This window comes from Cololabis saira, chromosome 17 (genome assembly GCF_033807715.1).
Source record: "Cololabis saira isolate AMF1-May2022 chromosome 17, fColSai1.1, whole genome shotgun sequence".
NCBI lineage: Eukaryota > Metazoa > Chordata > Actinopteri > Beloniformes > Belonidae > Cololabis > Cololabis saira.
In genome coordinates this window covers 34116493-34135923 of record NC_084603.1, presented here as the reverse complement: position 1 = coordinate 34135923, position 19431 = coordinate 34116493, and the positions used below count along the sequence as shown (strand labels likewise).

The 19431-nt window shown below is 42.9% G+C and overlaps 1 protein-coding gene across 2 annotated transcripts in view; it reads right to left on the bottom strand.

Annotated features, from left to right (window-relative positions):
- Positions 1-17286, bottom strand: part of gfra1a (gdnf family receptor alpha 1a) — a 145710-nt gene extending 128424 nt beyond the window's left edge. For both annotated transcript variants that reach the window (XM_061744735.1, XM_061744736.1), the window contains exons 1-3: positions 16814-17286; positions 16038-16346; positions 15113-15193 (exon numbers count right to left, since the gene is read on the bottom strand). In XM_061744735.1, the coding sequence (XP_061600719.1) occupies positions 15113-15193; positions 16038-16346; positions 16814-16853 (430 nt within the window). In that variant the 5' untranslated portion in view covers positions 16854-17286. The remainder of the gene's footprint in view (positions 1-15112; positions 15194-16037; positions 16347-16813) is intronic.
- Positions 17287-19431: the final 2145 nt, after the last annotated feature.

Sequence of the window (19431 nt, the reverse complement as noted above, 5' to 3'; positions counted from 1 at the left end):
AATTAACCGAAGCATCGCGGTAAGGGATGTTAATGGCCACGTCCATTAACGTGAGTGCCAGATTTGGCCATATGTGAAAGAGCAAAAAAATGAATAAAAATATACAGACACCCAAACTGAAAACTGAATAACCACCTACACAACAAAACTCAAGATATCTAAATATTTTTGTCTTTAGCCTTATATAGTGCATGTTTTAGATCAATAAGACTATTTCATCAACAATTTTTTAAAAGGCTTTTATAGAACCAAGTCAAACATGAACTAAAGAGTTTCTTAATAAATAAAACAAAAAACTTTTATCTCATATGTCAATGTACTGTAGCTAACCAAAGCAAAATGAAAATCTAAGACATATGTTGTCAACTGTACCAGACTAGGGAAAGGAATGGAGAACCAGTTCTTGTTCAGAACTGGTTCCAATTGTTTCAAGTCCTTGCAATCGTTTGCAAATTTTGCAAACTATTCCCTTTTCGATTTCACTGGGAATGAACAACGTCATAACTCACGCTGCGTAGCTTACGTACACAAAGCGTAAGCCAGCAGCCACTAGTAAACATGGTGCCCAAGCGATACAAACGCTGGAAAGTCTGGCCACATTTCAGTGAAAAGACGACAACAGGGAACTTGCAATACTTGCCATGTGGATATTTCATCAATGGGTTAGGGTTGCAGATTTGCAAAAGTTTGTTTGCACAGTTTGATTGGATTTGTCACTGGCTGACCGTTTTATATATGTATTTATTTTTTTGTTTTTTGACAGTTATTTTTGAGTGATCACTTCTTATATCCTTTTAACAAGGAGAATTTTAATTTCTATTGGAAAAATGTTGAACATTCTCATGGAATAATCAACCTTTTATTGTCCTTTTTTTTTCCAAATGAGGATCTACAAGGGAATTGATAGATTAAGCAGAATGGAAAATGGTATTGGAATCTTGTCAATTCCCATCCCTATACCAGACTGCATCAAATCATTATCTTTAAACTTAATACATATATTCAACACACATCCCTAATTTCAGACGGCTAAAAGCTTTGCTCTAAGATCGCTTTTATTCATGAATGATTCTAACGTAACAGGAGCGGCTGATGCCACGAATGAGAATGTGCTGAAATGACTGTAACGCAAACGATAAAGTTAAAACTGAAAAAAAAAAAATCTATGTATGTATAAAAGATCTTTTGTGAATTATAATTCACAAATAAATCCCATTCTTATCACGTATCTAAACCAGACCTTGTGCAGGTAGAGTGATTTATATCTCCTGTGAGCCTTGCATGACTGCACCAGCGCATGAATCCATATAGAAATCTACACGTAGGTGTCAACAGATGTATTTGAAAAGCTAATTGTCCATATTTGCATGCAGCATAAAGCAGCAGTGGGAGACAGACCTGGCACACGCTCCCTCCCGCTGATTTGAGATGTCAGCCGCATTTATTAAGTATGATGGATCACCCCTCCAATTCACGGCCAATCAAAGGCCTCTCACAGGGACTCAAATCCGGTCACCTTTGACTAAATGATTTTCCTGGCCCATGGTGCGACAGCCAGCAATTGGACTGGCAACTTGACGGTATAGCTGCTGTTAGAATGATTCTGCCAGTGGCCCACAGCTGGATCCCTCACTTTTGAAACAGTGTGGATAATTAAGTGTCTGCCTGACATGTCGCTGCATGGGGTGCAAAAATTAAAAAGGCTTATTTGAGCCAGTCGGTAAAACTCGGAAGGCAAAAGGTGTTCTCTTGACCTTCCCGTTAAGGACTCATTTTCAATGTGGTTCCATCCTGAGTGCATAATTTAGTGGGTTTTACAACAGAACTGACAGCTGCAACTAAATCGGAATAATCTCCCTTCCACAATGCAGAGGTTTTACTTTCATCCCACACCTCCGTCTAGATTTGAAAAACATCTCCTCGTACTGTACTGTACATTTTATGCAAAAGAACAGCAGAGAGACATGAGACAAGGTCAGCGAAAGCACGAATCCCCATCAGGCTGAACTCCTTCGCAGTCTGAAACTGTACACCTCCAGGATGGAGGTCTGAACAGCAGAGCAGAAGGAGGGAGCAGCGGAAGAAGGGAAGAATCAATACATTCTTGTAGACACAGCCTCAAGTTTCCAATCTAACACAGCGCCGTATTGATTAGGCCTCAAGGCGCAGGGACAGAAATGCCAGTACTGGATTTGTGAGGGTTTAACGAAATAAACTACTGTGCAGGAGACGGGACGGCGAAATCTGTGGACGGTGGGGGGTTATCTTGCTCTTTACAAATAGAAAACTTAAAATAACTGGGAGAAGAACTACGCCGCAATTGACGACTGGAATGACGACAGCGGAGCAGAGGCATGTGTGAACAACAAAGAGCACAAAACTGCAGGAAAATCAGCTATCTTTGGAGCCTCCGCTACACTTTTTCATCTCTTTCATATTTCAGAACGGCGCCGCTCAAGTGGCTGCTTGTTGCTCTTGCTTTATCAAACTATCTGTCCTCTTACCATCTTTACATTTCTTTACTGATCTTTTTTCTTGTTAAAACTATATGACTTTTATACATTTTTTTTTAGCATTCAGGCAGAGAAAATAAATGAATAAATAAAATAGGAAGTGAAGTGAATGCACAGGCAACAGGTGGACCTGAACGTTACTGGCAAAAATGTAGATTTGAGTGGAAACACAGTTATCTGAGCTGATGATTGTCAAGAAACCCTGTTAGAGGCTTGAATGGGATCAGATTCAGGGAACTGAGTCATCCAGCCTACAACATCATTTTATTTATTGCATTTCATTTCTTTTTACTGGAAAGTCTGCGATGAGGTTCATGAATATGCTGATGAGTACAGAAGTGAGTACAACAACAAAAATAAAGCAGGAGTCGTGACATCATTAAGTGCACTACTACTTTTTATAAGAGGAGAGACTTAAATATCAATGGATATCAAAGGTTGTCTTATAGTTATTAGATTAATTTAATTACTTTTCCTTTATAAAAAAAACCAAAACAACAAAAAACACCCATTCTAACATTTTAAGCACGATTGATCTCACAACCTCCCTGTTCCACATCCACCAACCCAGGCAACAGATAGTGGTTAATGTGCCCCGTAAGTCCGGCTTTGAACTCGTCTACAGTATTACACACACACACACACACACACACTGCAAAAACTCAAAATCTTAACAAGAATATTTGTCTTATTTCTAGTTAAAATGTCTCATTTTTAGTAAAAAAAATGTAATTGCACTTAAAACAAGACTCATCACTGGAAAAAAATAACAATTTTCACCTGTTTCAAGTAGATTTTCACTTAAAATAAGTAGAAAAATCTGTCAGTGGAACAAGATTTTTTTGCTTGTAATGAGAAGATAAATCTTGTCCCACTGGCAGATTTTTCTACTTATTTCAAGTGAAAATTTACCTGAAAAAGGTGAAAATTGTCAAATAACAAGTTCTTTTTCTGGTGATGACTCTTGTTTTAAGTGTAACGAGATTTTTTGACTAAAAATGAGACATTTTAACTTGAAATAAGACAAATATTCCTGGTAAGATTTTGAGTTTTTGCAGTGCACAGTTCTCCCACAGAAACAGGGTCAGAGGTTCAGTTGCTCGGGAGAAACTCGGGACTAATGGATAGGAGCACCCTCCCAATGCCGGTGTTTTAGGCATTATCCAACCAGGAAAGGCCCTGACAAAGACAAACCCTGAACACCCAGGGGAGATTATTAGGGAACGCCTTGGGAGACTGGAGGAAGACGTGTTTGCAGTGTGGGAGCTGGGTCTCTGCTCAGGTTCAGGTTGCTAAGGCTGCTGCCCCTTTCAACCCGAACCCACACAAGCTGCCCACATAAGGAAGTTAATAGGGGGATTTCTTGTGCTAAACTCATGCTTTTATTTTACTTTTGTGTGCGGATATTCTTTGCTCTGCGTTGACCTTTCATTCTGAGGCAGCTGAGTTTGGGTGTTTGGTGTCCATTGGAACAAGCTGTAAATCTGGGCCTTTTAGACGTCATAGGGGTTCAAATTGAGCAGTTCAGAAACATATTTCCGACGATCGCGGATAAATACCTGATAAGTAAGTCGTGTCCTCATAAATACTTAGACTCAAATCAAATTAGCTGGCAGCAAAAGCTTGAGTGCGACACAAAGAAAAAAAGACAAATGCAAAAATAGCAAAATATAGAACAATAAAAAAGGGATAAAAATAACTACACAGCATTAAAAAGCCAAACTGAGAAACATCTAAAAAATAACTGCATGTTTGAATGTATGAAAAAAGCCGACTTCTTCTGTTTTTAGTACAGTATTTTTCTTCCTTTCACTTCACATTTCCACATGTATTTATCTATAAAGTGATGAACTTGTTAAAAAGCTTTAGAAAGATTGACTGGTGGCAAAAAAAAATACATACGACTGCAAAAGCGTGACGCAGGGGACGGCAGAAAAATATAAATAAATAAATAAACGTGCCCGGTGAACCAGCAAATAAAAGTGGAGGCAAGAGAACGGGCAGGGAACCGTGCAGCACAGTAAATGATGTTTCGACCCCCGTAACTTCTCAGCATTTCTTGACGCACATAAACACAAGCGGGGACAATAGATAGTGGTAGACACTCTTATCTCTAAATGCTGGCAGCTGGTAATGAGAGTGACTTCTTCTGCAGCCGGTGGTTGAGCAGCGCTGACAGACTCCCGGCCCTGTGTGTCTGAACGGGAGGATTTGAAGCGCTGCCTTCGCTCGACAGCCACGCCGCGCACTTACAGATGTTCTCACACACACACACGTGTCTGCAGACGCTGCAGCTCTGCTTCGAGGTTGACTTCAGCAGTGGGAGGGAAGATGAAGCCTTGAAACATGCAACAGAAGCAGTATTGAGCTTTGGTGCATTGGGGCTTGGGATTGGTGAATTGGTGCCGTCCTACCAGCCAACGCAGGGGGAGACGATAGACGTCGATACACAATTTATTACAAAGCAGAGAGCCCGGATTCTGATTGGTGCAGAGCTGCCTCTCGAACGTACATGTAGAACAAATAACTCCTAAACTTCAGCTGAATTTGGAGGACACTTCCTGAAAAAACTGCTGAGAAGAGGTGTAGAAAGTATTTTAGGTCTATCACACTACGCTGTCTTTTTAAGGAGCTATTTAAAGGAGCATGAGGCAGGATTGAGGCAGGATTTATGAAAAAAAATACATATACGTTTTAAGTTTTCTAGTAATAATGTCAGATGAAGCGTTCCAAACCCAAAAGAATGAGCCCTCTAGTGTATCTCTCCGTTGCCTTGAACAGGCTGTGTGCTGCAAAATGTGCTGCAATTGTGACCGGAATTTCCCGCGCTGTCCTGCGGAATGTGACGTCACATGACGCTGCATGCCCGTTCTCCCCGTTCTCCCGTGCCGGCTTCACTGTTGGCTGCAGTACCCCCGACGGCCGTCGTGGTGAAGGGTGGCGCTAGAGAGTCTCATTTCTTAAAAGGAGCCTCATGCTCCTTTAAAGGGAACATTATTGAAAAATATTTCTGGGCCTGAGAGGTATTTGGAAGTGTGAAGCAAACTGAGAAACTACTAAATAACTCAACCGTTCCCTTCGTTTCAGCCCTCGAGGCCTGAAAATATCCAAAAGATACTGTGACATCACAGACCCAGATCCAAATAAGAGTCATCCATCTTCCTCATCTTAATCTCCACCCAACATCACATCATACTACACTTGTTCTGCCTTGGAGATGGATAATAAAGCTGTATGACCAACTTTAAATAGGACACATTTCACAGAAGTCAAGAGTCACAAGAATCAAGGGGCTGACTCCACCTCTAAAACCAACTGCTGTCAATGAAGCTGTAAAGAGGTGACTCAAAAGTGTTCTCTTGTACAACATTTCTGCAGTAGATTTCCCTGAATAATGTCTAATATATTTAATAAGACCTCAGGAAATTGTGACGAGCATAATATGTCTAAATGTTATTCTATCACTTTCAACCTGCCAAGGAACTGCAGCATATTGGACCGTGGGACAAAATTTATAAGTTGCTTTTTTCGGGATCTTTGACCTTCTTTTCAATTTTCACCAACCCCATCACTGACACACATCAAGTGCATTTACTTTAAACCCCCACCGACCGCTGGCCAGACTGTTGACAAGAGTCTGAGTCACGTCTTGCCCTCTGCAGCGTTCACCTCACCTCACGCTCAGTCACATCTCAAAAAGAAGAAACTATTTTGAAAGTTTTCTAGCATTACATGTCAAAATTGCCATTTTTTGACAGAAGAATAAGGTATTTTACAACTCTTTTTGAAAAACATGATTCTGTGTATAAATTTATTCAGAAGCGTAAGTACAGTACCGAGTACCACATTAACACCCAAGAAGAGGCTTCATTGCTCTGTGAAAGACTAAAGGAATTGAATGTATGTATGAATGTTTTACAATGACGAAGATGTTTGACTCCTGATATAATCAAAAGATTCAGACAGTTGCAGAAATGTCTGCACACGAGGAACAAGTCCAAAAACCAAAATTGAATGCTGGCAACTTCCAGGCCTGCTTTATCAGAAACAGACGTCACTAATGACCACGGTTCATAACTGCATTTACAAATCAAAAATAATAAAATACAAAGAAACTATAAAAAGACAACAAGGTGTGAAAACCTTGCCACTCTCATCAAAGCCTGAGCTCATGTTAGAGGGACTGAGTTGAGGTGGAAAACCGTCCTGCGGTCCTGTCCAGAATCTGAAATCAATGCTGCCACATCGTCAGGAGTCCAAAGCCAACATGGCAGTTGGGTGCATCACCTCACATCTGTGAAGGCATAACCAAAACTGAAGCATACACACAGGTTTTGGAGCTAAATTTGATGTTCTGTTGGGGGGAAGATCTTGCTGACTGGAGAAACACAATGTCAGACAACATCTCGGAGGGATTATAGCAGTTTAGCTCCGTAGTGTTAGAGATTACACTGATGAAAGACTGGGCGGGAGTCTCTGGTACAGCACTTACCGGGTTAGGGTCCTATCTAATGGCGCTTTTACACTAGTACCTACTCAGCTCGACTCGACTCGACACGCCCCGGTTTTGCGCTTCTCCACTAAGGGTGGAGGCGGGTGGAGGCGTGCCAAGTTGATAGTTTTTCTGTAACTATTCTGCCACGGTTCTAAGCATGCTGAGTATGCCTTCATCTGACATCATCACAATACAGACCAACAATTGGTCGGGGGGTGGGGCCGTCAGACGTTTGACTCAGGAGGCGGAAATCAGCGAAAGAGCAACTCGTGGCTTCTTCATTTTATTCGACAGGCAATGGCAGCGCAAAAGTCTGTTTCATGATCCAACTCTGAGGTGCAGATGTTCATAAATCTGGTGCTGAGGAGAGAATTAAAAAGGGATCTAGACGGAGATAAGGAACGACCAGATCCACCAGGAGCTCTGTCACTTCATAGCTGCTCACGCTCGTGGCTACTAACGGACTTTTCAGCAGCCCCGAGACAAACAAAATTTTAAGCGTCGCTGCTTGAAGCTTCTTTCACTCTAATTTTTTAACTTGATATCGAACACAAGCCACAGACCCAGCAGCACATCCATCATCTCCTCCAGGTTCTACATCTTTAGTGTTGTTGACTTCTCCGTTTAGATCAAACAATCAAATACGTCACAGCAGCTTCGCTCCAACCTCCTACTTCTCATCTGGGTGTCTAAAAACAAATGAAGACGAGGCAAGTGGAGGCGAGACGAGTCGGGACGAGTCGAGTCGCACTGAGTAGGTACTAATGGAAGCGCCATAAAAGACCGGGATTACTTAGTCTTTAGGCAACTACAGTTTGGAGCTAACAAGAATAATGTGTGAAGTTCCCCATGGTTCCATTTTGGGGCCTCTGTTATTTAACATTTATATTTTCACTCACTCAAATTATGAAAAAGATGTGTTACCATAACTATGCAGATGACACACAAATCTACATAACCAATCTCGCCAGGAGACTATAATCCAATTCAAACACTGATTATAAATTGATCAAATTAAAGAGTGGATATGCCACAAAACCAATGTTGATGTTAAATCCTGCTGTTGGTTTATAAATCTCTGAATGGTGTAGGGCTAAAATACATCTCTGATTGCCTGGTCCATTATGAACCAACCAGAACTCAGGTCGTCAGGGTCACGCCTACTTTCTGTACCCAGAGTTAGAACCAGACATGGTGAGGCAGCATTAAGCTTTTATGTTCCTCATGTGTGGAAAAAACTCCCAGAATCCATCAGGGCTGCTGAAACTCTCAGCTGCTCTAAATAGATGTTTTTATTTACTGCTGCATTTCAATCATTTCCCACAATGCACTGTAACCTTTATTTCTTGAATTTAATTTGTTTCATTCTTTCCAACTTCATGTCTGTCTCTCTTTGACTCTTTTTTAAAAATATTTTTCATTTTTAATGCACTTACTGTGGTGTTTTTATGTTAACCACTGTCTTGTACATGAAATTGTGCAAATAATAATCTTGCTTGGCCTTAAGTGTCAAAAAGCCAAGATCATTTAGAAAAGAAGAATAAAAAAAAGTTAATTTGCAGTGGACATGGACAGTACCTGGAGCAGCCGTTGCCCGTGAACACAGTGACTACTTTGCTTCATCTATTTCCTGGGTCGCTTTGATTTTCCAGCACCCTGTGCCAAATGGTGCGGAAGTAATTGTAAGTCCGCTTGCATCTCAGAAAAATGCTCTCCGTCTCCGTGTAGCTCCAGCCTGCACGGATCACTGACTCATAAACATGGCCAACCGGTGAAAGAAATGTCGCCATTTCATCCAGCTCTCTGCTTTCTCTGAGCCTCCATGAAGCCATGTGGCGGGACAGAAAATGACTGTTTTTCAGCTATAGGCTACTGTATGTGATGTGTATTTTTGGTTTAGTTTAGTTTCTTTTTTTTTAAAACCCAGCTTCGCTTTAAAGCACAGTTCAAACAAAAACACACCAATGTACACAAGAAGAAAAACCTGTGTAGATTCTGCTAATTAAAGGAGTGATATTATCATGGAATTTAGAGGTTTCTTCCTTTCTTTCAGTGTGTTACATAAGTGCATGTCAAGTGTATTCACTATTAAAAAGACTTTTGAGTACAATATGTTGGCAGCATGAAGCAAAAATAATTCAAATAAAGTAATGAACTACTTACTCACCTAATGTTTTGAAAATAAAGCGATAATTGGCCAACGTTGTGGCCAAACTTTTGTACTTTGTACTTTTTTGCCACATTGATGGAAAAAAACAACTGGTATATTTCTGAAAACACCATTAGCACCGTTGCTAAGGTTCCTGCTTTGAATCCCGGCTGGGTTCTGATAGGTGTTTCACATGCCACTACGTGCACAGTTACTTGTGTGGACCTGTGATGGACGGGCGACCCGTCCGCGGCGTAACCATGGATGTATTATAGAACGGGTGTAACCAGCCATCTCGGCCAGTCACAGCACCAGAGGGCTTTAAGTCCCCCGAAACTCTGAACCAGATGAAGCGGCACAATAAATGCACAAAGGACTGAAAAGTGCCACTGAGAAGCCGCGGTCGCAGCCTGAAACTTCCCTGATGTGCTTCCGTGCAGAGAAGAGAGCTGCTCAGCTGTGACTCACCGGACTCCCCGGAGGGAAAAGCACTCTGCCCCAGGTACACATCTGAAAATAATTAGCTAAACAGTGGCAGTGCCGTGTGCATTTGTGCACATCCATCAGCTCAAATGTTAAGAGTACATTTTTCCTGATGGAAGATGTACCTATTTTTTCTTTTTGTAACGTACTATTAGTTTCTTCCATGTTGTAATTAAACACACATTTTGTTTTCATTCTTAAATGGCTGCTCCCGCAGGTCTGTGATGACTAATGTGTAGTGACAAGGAAAAAAAGCCCAGTGATGTGGAGACAAATAAGATCATGAGGAATAATGCTTGGAATAATACTCTTAAGTGGGACACGTGAGCTCTGTGAACCGTAGCGCGGTGATGGCACATTGGTTTAATCTCAATCCTCATTTAGCACTCATTTAAGTGCTTCTTTATTTTTTATTTTTTGACAACAAGAGATGTCCACAATTCCAGATTCGGTAAATTATTTAACGATGTTATGCACCATGGAAGGAGAGATCTGTCCATCTTTGATCATCAAAAACTCAACCTGTCATAGAAACTGCCTTTGTAGTAAACCATCATTACAATCACCCATTTAAAGTAACAGAAAATTGTTTTTTTCCTCATTTCTAGCCCTAAATGTACCCATTCCTGACTTTAAATGAAATGATGCAGGGTTAAAATGCAGGAAAAGATGTATAACAAGTTGTTTTTTTTCCCCCCCTCTGTCCAAAACCTCCACCCTTTCTGGTCTGAGGTTGCATTTGTATCGTCCAGACAACACATGACTGGTGTCTGGCTGCGTGTCATCGGGAGCAGGTGTTCAGGCACCGCAGAGTGAGTCTGAGTGTCCAAGCATCACCGGAGATTAGCAGCTTCAGTCAAGATGACCAGTCGATTATGGAATTACGGGATGATGGCGGCTCCCTATCGGGGCCGCCAAGTCATGCTGCCTCACCGGGATGAAAAGCAAAAGACATCCATGGCGTTAAAGTCATCCCAAACTGCTCCCTCACGTTTATTTAGCTTTGGTGTATTTAGCAATTTAAATAGTTGGGACTGGGCAAAAAAGGGCTTAAAAAAAGTAAGTGGTGGTAAAAAGAAACACCTGGAGGAACATCTAGCAACTAGTTGGGTTTACTGGCAACAAGTCATTCAGTGCGGTTACATGCACATCTAAATCAAGCTATTGGCAACAATCTAGATAAGGATTAAACTGGAGTTTCCCAGAATTCCAAGTATACATGCGCGAGAAGACAATTGATTATTGAGTGAGGTGTGTTCCACTCCACGATGCTAGGTGGCGCCACGTGTATTGGCGTCCCTTCGGTTCTTCTTCTCCTAATGTGTTGATATTCTGGCTTTCGCGGCGTCGTCACTTCTGGAAGGGGGAGTCCCGGGACAGTCACTAGCTCGGTTAAGTGTGGGTTGCGTATACATGCTGGAATAACACGGATTAGGAGCATTATCTGGCACTAAAAGCTCCATCTCAAGAGTTTCAGGTCGGCTCGACTACAACCCGGCTAAGGTGTATGCATGGCTTTTAAAAATTTGGTTGGATTACGGCAACAATTTTACTTTCTGCTAGTGCATGGAAACGTACTGACATGGTTGGGTATCAGGAGATCATTTTAAGAGAGGCAGGGCCTCTCGGGAATATAGATGGGTGGAGGTTTACCAATCTGCAAAAACTGCACATACAAAATTTGAATCAATTTCAGTATAATGTGCAGTACTGTAGAAATGGAAAGACTTCTAATAGCTCATCGTTTATAGTTTATAACATCTTTAAAAGGATCTGAAAAACCTTTTAAAGATTGTGCTTTATGGAGTTTGTGGCTTTTACATCTACAATGGAAACATCACTGCTGAAAGTTGTGTGTAGCAACAAATGCTCCCATCCAGACAACATCTCTATCAAGGAAAGCTTTGCATCGTTCAGCAAGACCATGTTAAAGCGCATGCTGCAGCTATTAAAGGAGAATGGATCAGTTGTTGAAAAGTCTGGGTGCTTCTCACTAAATGAAAAACAACAGTGCATCACGATATGAAAAATATAACAAAACAAAGCCAATATTGTTCAGGAGCATACATTTCTGTCTCCAAACTCCATGAAGTGACCTCCTCGGTTTCCAGACCTAAACAGACTATTGATGAAGGAGGAGAGGACGCTACGCAGCAGTTCATATCGTCCAGTCTCGACTTCCCTGAATTGTCCTGCTGTCATCTAATCCATTATTCATAATTCATCACTTTCAATAGGGTTTTTTTGTGCTTTGTGGTGAATAAGATATGGGTTTTTATCATTTGCAATCATCACATTCCTTTTTTTGATGTGCGTTTTACAAAATATGCCAATTTTTAGAGGTGGGGTTGTAAAAATGATCTTTGAAGAAAGTACAGGAACCAAAATCCAGTTTCCAGATGCAACATGAAACAAGAATTGTTCATATTTCGGATATGGGTCCCCTTTTCAAAGCATTACACAATAAAAACCTCAGTAGTTTTCTGAGTAGTTCAGTGTTTTAGCAGTTTAGCAGCCTTTCAGGACGCTACTCTGCAGAACTGACATGTAAACGACGGCCAACTAAGCGATTCAAAACAAGCTCAGAGCTCTAACACTTTCAGCCCCCAACCCTCTCCCGCCACCTTGTCCTCTTTTTTTCTCCCAGTTATCCCCTGTTATTCACTGATTAACCCTCCCAGTTGCAGACTCCCCTTGTCCCCTCTTCATCCCCTGCTCCTTCTCTTGAACTGTTGGCAGACTGCACTCCTCCTTTTATCCCTCTGATCTGTATTTCCATGTTCATCATCAGGGTGCTTGCCAGTTTACTTGGTGTTAAAAAGTCTCCGTACAGCTGCACTTAAACAATGGACAGAGACTGAAAATTAACCTGTCATTAGGGCTGGGGATCAATTCAAATGTCAAGAATCGATTTGATTCCGATTCTTAAGATTCATAATCGATTATCAAGATTTGATTCGATCCGATTCGATTCCGATATCGATTTGGGTTAGTGTTAATAAAATCAGCGTTTGCATGAATTATATGACTGTGTAGTTATGCAACCTATTAATACTAGTATTACATTGAGATTCAACAGCAAGTATTGTCAGCTAATGATACTGTAAGGACCAATCACCTCCCAGAATGCTGATAGAACTGCTTTCAGAAACATCGTGTGGGTCAGAATGATCAAACAGATCCAGGGCAGAAAACAGACGACGTATGAAATCGGATTCATTTTTTCCCCATTTATGAGAATTTGGTTTTTAGGATTTTATGCAAATGTAACCCCAAGGCAGTATATAAAGTAATGAAATGTAGACAGTTATGCAATTATAACTGAAAACTTTAATGTTTTCATACCTTTAAACATATTTAAAGGCAAAAACATGGCACCAGTTATTCTCGTGTCCAACTAAACATTCCTTTTTTGGGCATAAACAAAAAAATACTCAAAGTTGTAATGGTGAAAAAAACATTTTTTTAAATTGATCTTTAGACATATGAATCGATTTTTAGGAATAAATATGAGAATCGATTTAGAATCGGAAAATCAATCTTTTCAACACAGGCCCACCTGTGATGTAAGTAGTAATACATTTTTTTTTTAAATAGAAAAGCTTTGCTGTTTCTGGCTCCTCAAACGGGAGGAACAGAGAGAAATGTAAAAACCTCTTTCAATGGTGGCTGCGGTTGCCGTACCAGAAAGTGAGACTCGTAGCTCTGCCCGTCCCCCCTTCAGGGAACTGGCAGCTCTGGTTCTCTGCAGAAACAGAGCTCCTTCATCTCTGGGGAGCTACGATCTCACTCGTTTCTGCACTGGAGACCTGCGAGCGTCTGTCCTGCAGCCGACTGCACAGGTAAAAGCCACATGCAGTCCAATGAAAAACACATACAGGCTTAGTGTTTTCATTTTCCCCCTCTGCTGTAGATTTGTTGGAGTGTTGGGATCACTGACCTATAAGGTTGTTTTAACCAATCATAAGCTCTCACACCGATACAGGTCATCGTTGACTCAATGACTACAAGCTGCAAACGTCCCAGTCTCGCAAAACAAGTCCATATCCTCATCTCTCTACCAAAATACTTGATATGTTCTTATTAAATGATGATGCTGGTCTTAAAGATGTTTTTTCCAGCTGTACCATCTTGCTGTTTGACATTTATCATACTATCAGAGGCCTAGAGTATGAGTTTCTCTGAGCATCGTACAGCCCGACCTTCCAGTAATCTTGCTGGGATGTCCACTCCTGGGAACACTGGAGACTGTCTTCACTGTTTTACACTTAAGTCATCTTTCTCAGCGTAGAATGATGAACTCTGAACCCTTTCTTGACCGATAGACAACATATCAGATACATTGCTGCCTGACGCACCTTCCCCAGTGCCTTTTGAACAGGTGTGCCGTGACACCTCACTGAAAACCTCTGTGGGCCTAAGAATATAACTTCTCTACGACCCCTGCTGATAGCTTTCCTTTTTGGCATTATGCTAACACACATTAATTCTTCAGAACAGATTTATTTTTTAAATCTAATGAATATGAGTAGCAGCCCCTTACTGATACTTGCTGTCTCAATTCATGTATGTACCTCATTTAAAGAACTAATGAAAACTCAGAATAGAAAGAGAGTCCATTCAGCCACTCGTCATTGACGGCAAACCCCTTTTCTGTCCGCGTTAGATGCAAAATGACGTTGGCACCTTGTCAAAAGAGCCTTTCTGAAGGAGGGAAATAGGTCTCAGGCTCATTGTACCAGTGTAACAAACACGTATACATATGAAGCCATAAAAGGCTCCTTCCTGTGAAACGGGGGGTCATAACATCAGCCGTGTTTATTGAAGACGAGGCGTAACATGCCACTTGTCTCCTGCTGTTCAGTAATAAAAATGTGAGCAGCTACATGACTGAGCCACATACCGCGCAGTCAGGCTGTGAAGTGAGGGGCCACAGACTCAGAGCTGGGTCTGAGGCTGCGAACAGGGGAATCACATCGCCATCTAGAGGCAACTCAGCATCTCTCCCACACTCTGTTTCGGAGCGGGGATAAAAAAAAATGCTTGTCACGCTCTCTGGAGTCACTCGCAGAAATACTCACACTCTCCTCAACAAGTGGATTCAAGCAGCCTCCACAGGAAGCAGAAGGGCTTACACACACACACACACACACATACACATACACACACACAAACGCACGCACACGCACACGCACACGCACACACACACACACACACACACACACCCTCGTCAGCATCTCAAGCTTTTATATCCATTGCTTGATGAGACTAAGAACTATAGCTCCCTGTGCAAGGTCACTTCCAGTGTGTGTGCAGGGTGAAAACGAGGGAAGAGGGAGACAGATAGCGGAGGGAAAGAGGGAGGATAAATACTTGGCACACAGATAACCTTCAGTGAGACCATGCACAACTTTGTGACCAGCCAGACACTGAAGAAAAGCACTCAAAACCTCACTCTTTGCTCACTCTTACCTATGATGGGAGCCAGGCGGAAGATATCAGACAGACGGCTGTTCACCGGCTCGTATGGAGAATCCTCCAAGAAGTCGTTCCCTGCCACAAAGATAACCACGTTAGACAGAAAGATACATAGAAAGCTGCATGGATTTTTTTCCCTCCACCCAACCCCCCCTTCTTTTTTGTTTTGTTTATCATCTCTCACCCCGCGCATTGTCCTGCATGTGACATGGGTTATTTGGGTCACTCGATATCCACGCTGGCACGCAGCCACACGCTTGATTAGGCAGGTTGGTCAGTTATGCGGCACAACTGGAAGCTGGATCCCGTTTACAGGAACCAAACGCCCCCCTCCACCTGCTACGATCCACGCTTTAAGACGCCCCGGCCAGAGATGAGGGGGCTTCACGCTCCATTACCCCAGAGGGAAGTGATCCGATCTGGGAGGTCAAGAGGAGCTCTGCTTTTGAACCCAGTTAGGGGGGCCAATTTCAGTGTAGTTGCTGTGCTGTGTGCTACATTTTGAGTGTTTGTGCTGGGGGGTGTACAGCAGAATTGAACAACCCCGCCCCCCCCCCCCAGTGTGAAGTGGGAAGGAGCTGGAGCAACTAATCATCTCCATTGCATGAAGGGTAGATGAGGCAAGCCTATTGAGAATGTCCATTTCACATTTATTATAGCTGCAGGGTGTTCTGTCGAAGCAGAGCAAACAAACAAACTAAAAAAAAAAAAACTAATGAAGATGATTTACCCTCAGGACCTGAAAGCTCGCAGCTGGAAACCTCCTATAATAATAATGATCTGCCTTAGGATAAAAATGATGATAATAATAATATTAATAATTAATAATAATAATAATAATAATAATAATAATAATAATAATAATAATAATAATAATATTTTTTTTTAAAGCAGAAAAGAGGGGGCTCTGAGCACCCACCTTGCAAGGTGAGGTAGATGCCCCAGTAGATGCGCAGGCAGTTCTTCTCCTTCTTCATGCCCCGCTTGCAGCGGCAGTTGTACAGCGGGCTCTGCTTGAGCGCCTCCATGGCGCTCCGGCACTCGTCCTTGGCCTCCAGGCCGGCCACCATGCTGAAGTTGCTCTCCTTGCCGCCGGCCACGCACTGCCTCATGGTGCGGTACTTGGAGCTGCAGGCCGGCTCCTTCAGGCACTGCTCCCCGGCCCGCACGCAGTCCAGGCGGCCCGCGGCCGCGGCGCGCACGCTCTCCTGCGCCCGGGACACCGCGTCTGGGAACCAGCACACAGGGGGTTTATACACAATACATATTAACTGAAACAGGATTTTCTTTCTCTTTTGTTTTGTTTAGATGAGGTTTACTTATGCAGAGTAAACAATAAACCCTTAAGTGCTTTAAAAGCTGCTTTAGGGGATTAAAATAGATTTGTGAGCAGTAACAAAGCATGAAAACATCCAGGTCGCAAAATTATCAATACTGTATAAGAGGGCTATGAAAAGCAGTTGCACACTAGTTTATTTGATTCCCTTTGGTTTTCTGGCACGTGCGTAAACATTTGCTTTCACAGTTTTACTTTCTCCGTTTTAACGAGGCTCCTGGGGGACTTTTGAGTCGTTTTGGAACAGTTTGGACTTTTCTGCCCGCTCTGCAAACGCACCCTATATTGTTTTTAGTCCACGATGATTGTTTTACATTAAACTAAACAGATCTGCCGCTGCATGCTCGTGTTAAACTCACCCAAAAGAGGCAGAAGAACATACAACAGTGCGAAGATCATCGTTCCCCCTCTTGCGTGTGAAACAATGCGCCCTTGCTGGAAACGGAATTTGTGAAACTAAAAGCGACTTAAAAGAAATGTAATTCCCAAGGTACTTCCACTATATACACATCCATTGAAGAGACACTGAGTATGTTCCGAAAAAAAAAACAGAGAGCAGAGATCCAGCTTCGCCTCATGCGGGGGGAAATAACATCCTTTTCCAAAAGGAGGTGGGAGAAGAAAAAGTGTCCAGTCCGGATTCAGCACAGTTTCTGTGACTTTGAGCAGGAGACGCGCGTCCTCGGTGCTTTCCCAGCCTGGTGGCTCTGCTTTGGTGCTTTTCTCTCTCGCCTCCAGCTCGCAAGAAAGAGGAGGGATGACGAACCAAAGCGGATGGTTTGTCCACCAAGTCCAGCCGGAGCGGTGCGGGATGCTCGCTGCGTCTGTGCGTCTGAGAGCGCGCAGCCAACTGGAGAAGTGGAGCCGCTGCTGTCTGCGCACCGGGCGGGAGGAGGGCGCCGCGGCCCCCCCCCCCCCCCCCCCCCCGGACCCCCCCCGGCCCCAGCCCCAACCCCAGCTCCAGCTCCCTGTCTCAGGCAGGGCAGAGAAAGTGAATTACTCAATGTAACCTTTTTTTAGGGGATTTAAACTCGAATTAACGCTTAAACGGGCATATTTGTACACTTGTGATGGAAATCGTCATAAGCCAGTACGCATAAGTTAAAGGGGGACATGATTGAGACCAAAATGCTGAAATGAAACCCGACATGCTTTAGTGTGTGTGGGCTGCAGGGAGGGGGCAAAGTGCACGACCCTGCTGCTCCTTTACATGATTAGTATAGAAACGCATGGGGGAGGCTTGTCAGAGCTGCAGCCTCCAAACTGGGCTGGATGGACGTTTCACGGTCACTTCATACTGCTTTTAATCTCCCTGTTCTTTTTTCCTCTCATCCCATGTGCAAATATCACAAAAAAAAAAACAAACTCTAACGTAAAGAGGGCCGTTTGGGGGTGAGGCAATGGCACAGACTTTAGTGATAAAACACAACGTTTGCTGAATGTTTCTCCAACTTGAATACGGAGAAATTATGCTGCGTTCCATTTACCTCGGAAGTCGGAACTCGGAACTGGGAATGACGTCACAGCCGAGTTATCAGCGTTCCAGTTACAAAGTAGGAAAACAAGTTTGTAGTTCGCATATACCACATGAAAAATGTAAATTACACTATAGCAGCATATGCCGAACAATACTTGTATACGACTGATGCTGCGTTCCATTTACCTCGGAAATCGGAACTGGGAATGGCAGCCATCTTTGAATGGTAACTCGGGGGTGGTGAAGCTTCTCCCACTTTCCCAGTGGGAAATCCCACTTCGAGGGGCGTTCCAGTTGAAAATTCCGACTCGGAACTGGGAAATTCCGACTTCCGAGGACAAATGGAACGCGGCATGAAGCCTGAATTATGGTTCTGCGTTAAAACGACGCAGAACCTATGTCGTAGGGACGGCGTAGCCCTCGGCGTACCGTGCGCGTCGCCGCATTCCCTACGCCGTAAGCTCTGCGTTGGTGTAACGCGGAACCATAAATCACCCTTAAGCCCCCAGCCGACACGGAGGAGACACCGTGAGGGTGTCGCCATCTGTTGGTGGTATTACGGTAAAGGTCACCGAAACCATTCATGATACTTTCAAATAACGTTTACCCATGACATCCGTGCCGGAATGAAACATCTGTTGGATCAACAAACACATTAGGATTACAGCAGTGCGGATGATGCATCACTCCTGTCTTTGCAGACCTCTGATGGCCAATCTCGTCGATTGGAAAGCCAATCCTTTTGGTTAAATTCATGCAACCCAGACCATGTAAATGAGCCTCCCTGCATTAAAAGACTGGGCTGAATCAATCAGGGAGGCTTGGTGCCCAGAACAGTAAATCAGCTCTCACAGTGCATTCAGAGACGGGATGAAGTCGGGGAATGATCCCTTACCGAAAAAGGGACGTATGATTAGATACAAATGAATCAATCCCGCCGGGTACATTTGCTTGTTAAAATGATATTCAGTTTTGTTTAAATAGATGTGCTACTGGCGGGTGTCCACTGCTGTTTTAACGGGGAACGTGACTGGAAAAGAGACAGGAAATGGGAACAAATGAACAACAGGCATAGACTTCAATGTGGGATAATTGTCCTCTTTCAGTTTGATGACTCTGCTGTTCTAACGTCGCCAAAGGGAACCTTGCCAGTCAGGAAGAGGCTCAGTCTGGTTGATTTACGAAAATCCTCAATCAATATGTGATATTAATTTTGCAAATGAACGTCAGAATGATGTAGTCCTCGGGTCATTTGACATTTCACACTGTAATGTGCTTCATGGCAGCGGATCAGAAGCTTACTCTGTCCCAGTGGAGGGAAAAGGAAATTGGTCAAAGTCAGGAGCTGCAAATGTACGCACTGGGACTCGGTGGATTACCTTTGAGAATAGCTGACTGTGCCTTTACAGCATTTCATAATACTCTAGTTGAGTTGGGATTGATTAATGCCAGTCTAATAAAACTCTTTTGCATATATCAACTAAATGTCTCGACTATTTA